Source organism: Octodon degus, unplaced genomic scaffold, assembly GCF_000260255.1.
Source record: "Octodon degus isolate 3935 unplaced genomic scaffold, OctDeg1.0 scaffold00025, whole genome shotgun sequence".
Classification (NCBI taxonomy): Eukaryota; Metazoa; Chordata; class Mammalia; order Rodentia; family Octodontidae; genus Octodon; species Octodon degus.
The window spans coordinates 8170860-8175812 of record NW_004524601.1 but is presented as its reverse complement, the minus strand read 5'-3'; the positions used below and the strand labels follow the sequence as shown (position 1 = coordinate 8175812).

General features: G+C 46.4%; 1 protein-coding gene across 1 annotated transcript in view; it reads right to left on the bottom strand.

Annotated features, from left to right (window-relative positions):
- Positions 1 to 4944, bottom strand: part of Tmeff2 (transmembrane protein with EGF like and two follistatin like domains 2) — a 251043-nt gene extending 246099 nt beyond the window's left edge. Inside the window, exons 1-2 of the mRNA XM_004628614.2 lie at positions 4727 to 4944; positions 2430 to 2539 (exon numbers count right to left, since the gene is read on the bottom strand). Of these exons, the coding sequence (XP_004628671.1) occupies positions 2430 to 2539; positions 4727 to 4898 (282 nt within the window). The 5' untranslated portion in view covers positions 4899 to 4944. The remainder of the gene's footprint in view (positions 1 to 2429; positions 2540 to 4726) is intronic.
- Positions 4945 to 4953: the final 9 nt, after the last annotated feature.

The window sequence follows — 4953 nt, the reverse complement described above, 5'->3', positions numbered from 1 at the left end:
TTTTTTTTTTAAACTGGGGATCGAACTCAGGCCCTTGCACTTGCCAGGGAAGCGCTTATTCCACTGAGCCATCTCCCTGGCCCTATGTATTCTTCACATATGCAAAGTCCACACTGCCCAATAGGAAGGTGTTTATGTCCTCATGCCAGACTGACAACTATCCTAGTACAGACACGAATGACAGTAGGAATTCAATAGTCAATGCAAAATTCAACAATTATAGGAGATTCACATTTCAATTTTCTACTTGACCTTGCATTAATTGCTCTCCGATTTCTCCACTCAATAACTATTTAAATTAATGATAAATATAATTGTCCAATATATAAAAAAATTAACTATTCTTTGATAAAAATTTTACCCAAATCTTCTATTGTAGCTCAACACTGAATATAATTTTTTTTCCTTTTTTTAGTGTATTCTGGTACAGAGTCTTACCACACAGCTTGGACTCACAGTGTTCCTCCTGTTTCCAGCCTCGTTGGTGCTGGGATTACAGGCATGTGCCATCACACCTGGTCTCAGTGACCGGCTTAGCACACCCAGGGGTGCCTGGCATCGGACCTCAGTCCCCGCACTTGCCTAAGCAGGTGCTTAGTCCACTGTGCTAGCTTGCCAGCCCCACAATTCCTTGACCATGAAAATTATACATTTCCATGTCGAGGCCTTCCGCCCTGTGGAGTTCTATGACCTGCCCCAGCCTTCATCCCTGGTGAAATCTCAGAACCATGACTGTCCGTGTGAGGAGCTTCCTCGCTGCTTCACTTTATAAGGTTTATGAGTTCACTTCTTATATCATTGGTTGCAAGAACAACAAATTTAAAGGAATCCTGTGGGCCTCTAATTACTGATTTATCGGATTCTTTCCTTTAATTAACATTTGGAAAAAGTATGAATGGGGGCGTTCTCTTGCACCATTTATTTCTCCAACGTAGTTCATTGGAAGAACACAATTACACTGTTCAGTGCAGTCGAGGCTTTGGAGTTTGGTGTCGCATGCACACTAAGCATGCAGTGCTATGTTTCTAGCACGGTAACATGGTCGCAAGGACTGCAGTACCGTCATAGCAGCACCTGAACACCAGGAGATGGTGCACTTTGCAAATATCAGTAGCTCTGCTTTGTTTCTTACAAGGAAAACAAGAATGTCTTTGAAGGTTTTAGCTCATCTAAGTCACTCAAATCAAATTTAAGTATCAATGTCCTTATCTGTCTCACTGAAAGAGTAAATTCCATCTAAAATATTTACATTTACTAATTCTAAATATCACTCATGATCCCAGATATCTAGGGATAAGTCTGAGTTTTAACTTAGTCTATACCTTTGTTCTTCCTTATACTTTTGGGAACTGTTACTGATTTCATACATATAGTTTTGTTTATACGAATATTTCCTGGGCGAGTCTTATGTTGGCTATCCAAGTATATCTTTTTTTTTTTTTTTTTTTTTTTTTTTTTTTTTTTTTTTTAATAGTACCGGGGATTGAACTCAGGACCCTGCGCTTGCCAGGCAAGAACTTATTCTACCAAGCTATCTCCCCAGCCCTACCCAAGTATATCTTGTGTAGTAATTCAATAATACTCAAGGGTGAATACAGTACGCTAACACAACATCTATGTAATTGGAAATTACATGTGATTATACAAATACTGTGAAAGAGGAAGTTTTTAATTGACAGGATAGGAAGCATGCGTGAAATGGTGGCTATCATAGCAATACGGAAAGACGTATCTTTAGCAGACACTACTACCCTAGTTCGACTGTATCTAGTTTGCAGCCTCTTTCTCGTCTTCTTTGTTGCAAACTTGCGTAACACAAGTGCATCTTTCTGGTGTTCACGAAAGGGCTTGCGGCTCTACACGTCAAATGGATTCGTGGTAGGCTTACCTCCACAGCCTGGGGGAGCCAGGAGTACATTAACCTACATTAACAAGGGCTGTGATTTCACAACGAGCACAGTAGTTTTAGAGTCACCTTAATAACAGGTGATTTAACAACTCCATCACACTGTCACGATAATGAAACACAAAGCCAGCAAAACAAAGAGGAATGACATCAAAAGACAGAGCTCTAGCCAAGTAGAACAAAAGTACAAATGCACACATGTTGCCCCTTGATTATCCTTACTATCCTATCCAAGCAGGTGACAAACTGTATGCAAGGGTTGGAGAGACGATTTCCCTTGCACATCCCCAAGGCACAACCTCAAGCTTCTACCTCCAACAGCATTTATAACTCTGGCATATACAATTCTCCAACAAGCATATGTCTTCTTGACATCAGCAGGTTCTCCTGCCAGCATTTGCCTGGTGCCAGCTTTCCCCCGAGCTTGCACAGCTATGAACTGCCAAGTGATAGGCTGCACAGGCAGACACTCGCTTTGTACTCTCTTTAATGAATTAGAAGATGCAAATAGAAGACATCTTACCTTGAACTGGCAGACGCAGGTCACAGTGTCTCCAATCCTTAAACACTCCCCATCGAATTTACAGGTGTTGGTGTCACAGAGGAAGAGATCATTTTCTCTATCATCATAACCTCAAATTTAAAGAGAACACTCCAGTCATTTAAAGACATGTGACAGAGTTTAGCACAAAAACACAATCTTGAGCTCTCCAAAGAGCTGTCCTAAATCTTAATTCCGACAACCACATGTTCTACAAGGTCTCTCTACTGATAACCTCAAAAATCTGGTCAAATGACCAATATTCATTTCTATTCCTCACATTTCTTTTGTCAATTCCCTTCAGTATCTGCTTCTGATAATGCTGTTTCATTTCATCTTGGGTTCATGCTGACAGCCATGAATGAAAGTTTGAGACATGCTCCTAGCTCATTTTTCCTCATTAAGAAAATGATATCTGTGACCCCAAAACTTAATATTTTGGAACAGATCTCCTGATAGTCTTTGCCATTGTAACACTTCTCCATCTTTAATCGTTCTTTTGTTTTAAGGTCTGAAGCAACCTCTTATTTGGGGTTTCTCCAAAGAGGAAACAAAACCCCAAAAATAAAGATAAACAAGCCCGGTGTTTTCTGTCATGGTCTGTCTGGCACAAATGAAGATTGATCACCGAAGTTATCAGGGGGAAGGGGGGGGGCAAGTTCTTGACAATCTGCCTGAAAAACTATTCATTCCTTTCAATTTGTGCAGATCTCTTTAAGACGTACAGCTAATAATGAATTGCCTAACTGACAATGTCAGTTTCACACTGAAGTTATTTATTCCCTAAAACAATACTACGTTTAAGGGGGTGAAACACATCAGTCATGTAGGACTGAAAAGCCATCAACATTTGAAACAAGTGATTTGAGAGATCATTTGATATCCTTATAACACCTAAAAAGTAAATTAGATATCTGCAAAGTAGAACTTAGTCTTTAAAAAACAGCACACACGCGTGCATGAACCAAGAATATGTAAAATAACAGCCAGTTTCACAAGAACGTCAAATTCAGAAATTATCAAAAGCAGAACAAATTCACTGACCCAAATCTCACAGGGTTGTAAATCTCAAGTTGTTTTAAAAAGGAAAAATCAGAGTGAGGCATAATAATTTTCCTCTTGGCATTTTACATTGGTAATAACTCGGAACTATATATTCTTGCCTCTGCCAGTGGCAGGCACCCCCACTTCCCCAAAGTCGCGGGCTCTTGGGCTCACAGGCGTCTCCGAAAGCCACTTCATTGAAAGCCCAATTGAACTGTAGCAGAATTACATTTACAGAAAAAGAAAAAAAATATACACGCTTGCAGAAAGTGGAACAGACCAAAGCTTGAGGACAGTATCCAGGCGTGCTAAGGGAGTTGCAAACGCCAAGAAAAGCACGCCGCAATCCTGCCGGTGTACTACTGGGAGTCACTGAAAAGCGAAACCGGGAGACAGGGCGCAGCAACTCCCACCCTCCGGCCCTGTTTAATTGGGAGGCTTCCGCAGAGTGAAGCCCGGCCACACTCCTGCCTTCCGACTCCGAAGGGACCCGAGCGGGCCAAGGGGGCGCCTGAATCTCTCCCCCAAATCCCGGGGCCAGCGCCGGCCTCAGGGACGGAAGGCTCCACCTCCACCCACCCTCCTCCTAGGAGCCCCGGAGGCAGGAGAGGGTGTCTGGCTGCACCATCACCCTCGCTCAAGTCGCAGAACGAGGGAGCCAGGGAGAGGGAGAAAAAGAAAAAGGGAGAAACGGGTCCTCCTGCAGTCTACTGCCCTACGCTCCGTGTGAGCTGGGCTTTCTGACAGCGAGACCTTCGCACCCTCGCGGCACTTTTCGCCAGGAACCCACGATTCCTCTGCAGTTTCCATTCGATTTACTGTTTGCTCTCCTGCTCTTTCGCCTAAAGTTATTTCTCGCTTATCCTAGCCGGACCTTCTAGGACTGGTGCTCTCTCAGCCAACCTGGAAAACCATCCCGCTGAACATGTTCCCAAATCCTCGCCACTCCCAGCCAAGTGGCAGCATCTCTGGCTCCGCACCCCGGCACTGGGTCCCCAGCGCGGCCCTGCGCCCCCGCCGCCCGCTCCCGCACCTTCGCCTCTCGGCTGGCTGGGAAGGAGCAAGGTCCCGGCGGCCGGGAAAGATGGGGGTTTGGGCTCGGCGGGAAAGATCAGGATCCCGGCAGCCGGGAAGGGTCGGCCGGGAAGGGTCGGGGTCTGCGGTGCCGGGCAGCTGAGGCGGGCGCGGGGCGCACGGCGGCGCGGCTGCGGTCGTGGCCGGGGTCCCGCACTCACCGGAGCAGTTCCAGCCGGTGGGCGTCTGGCAGTCGCTCAGGGAGGTAGGGAAGGCGGCGAGCTTCCCGGGGCGGGCGACGAGCAGCAGCGTCGCGGGCAGCAGCAGCAGCCAGCAGAAGCCCTCGCCGAGGGTCCAGCCGCTGCCCGGCCGCGGGTTCGGCCCCGGCCCCATGACTACTTCGCGCAACTCCGCGGCGGCGGCGGCGGCGGGCGGCTTCCGGGCGGGG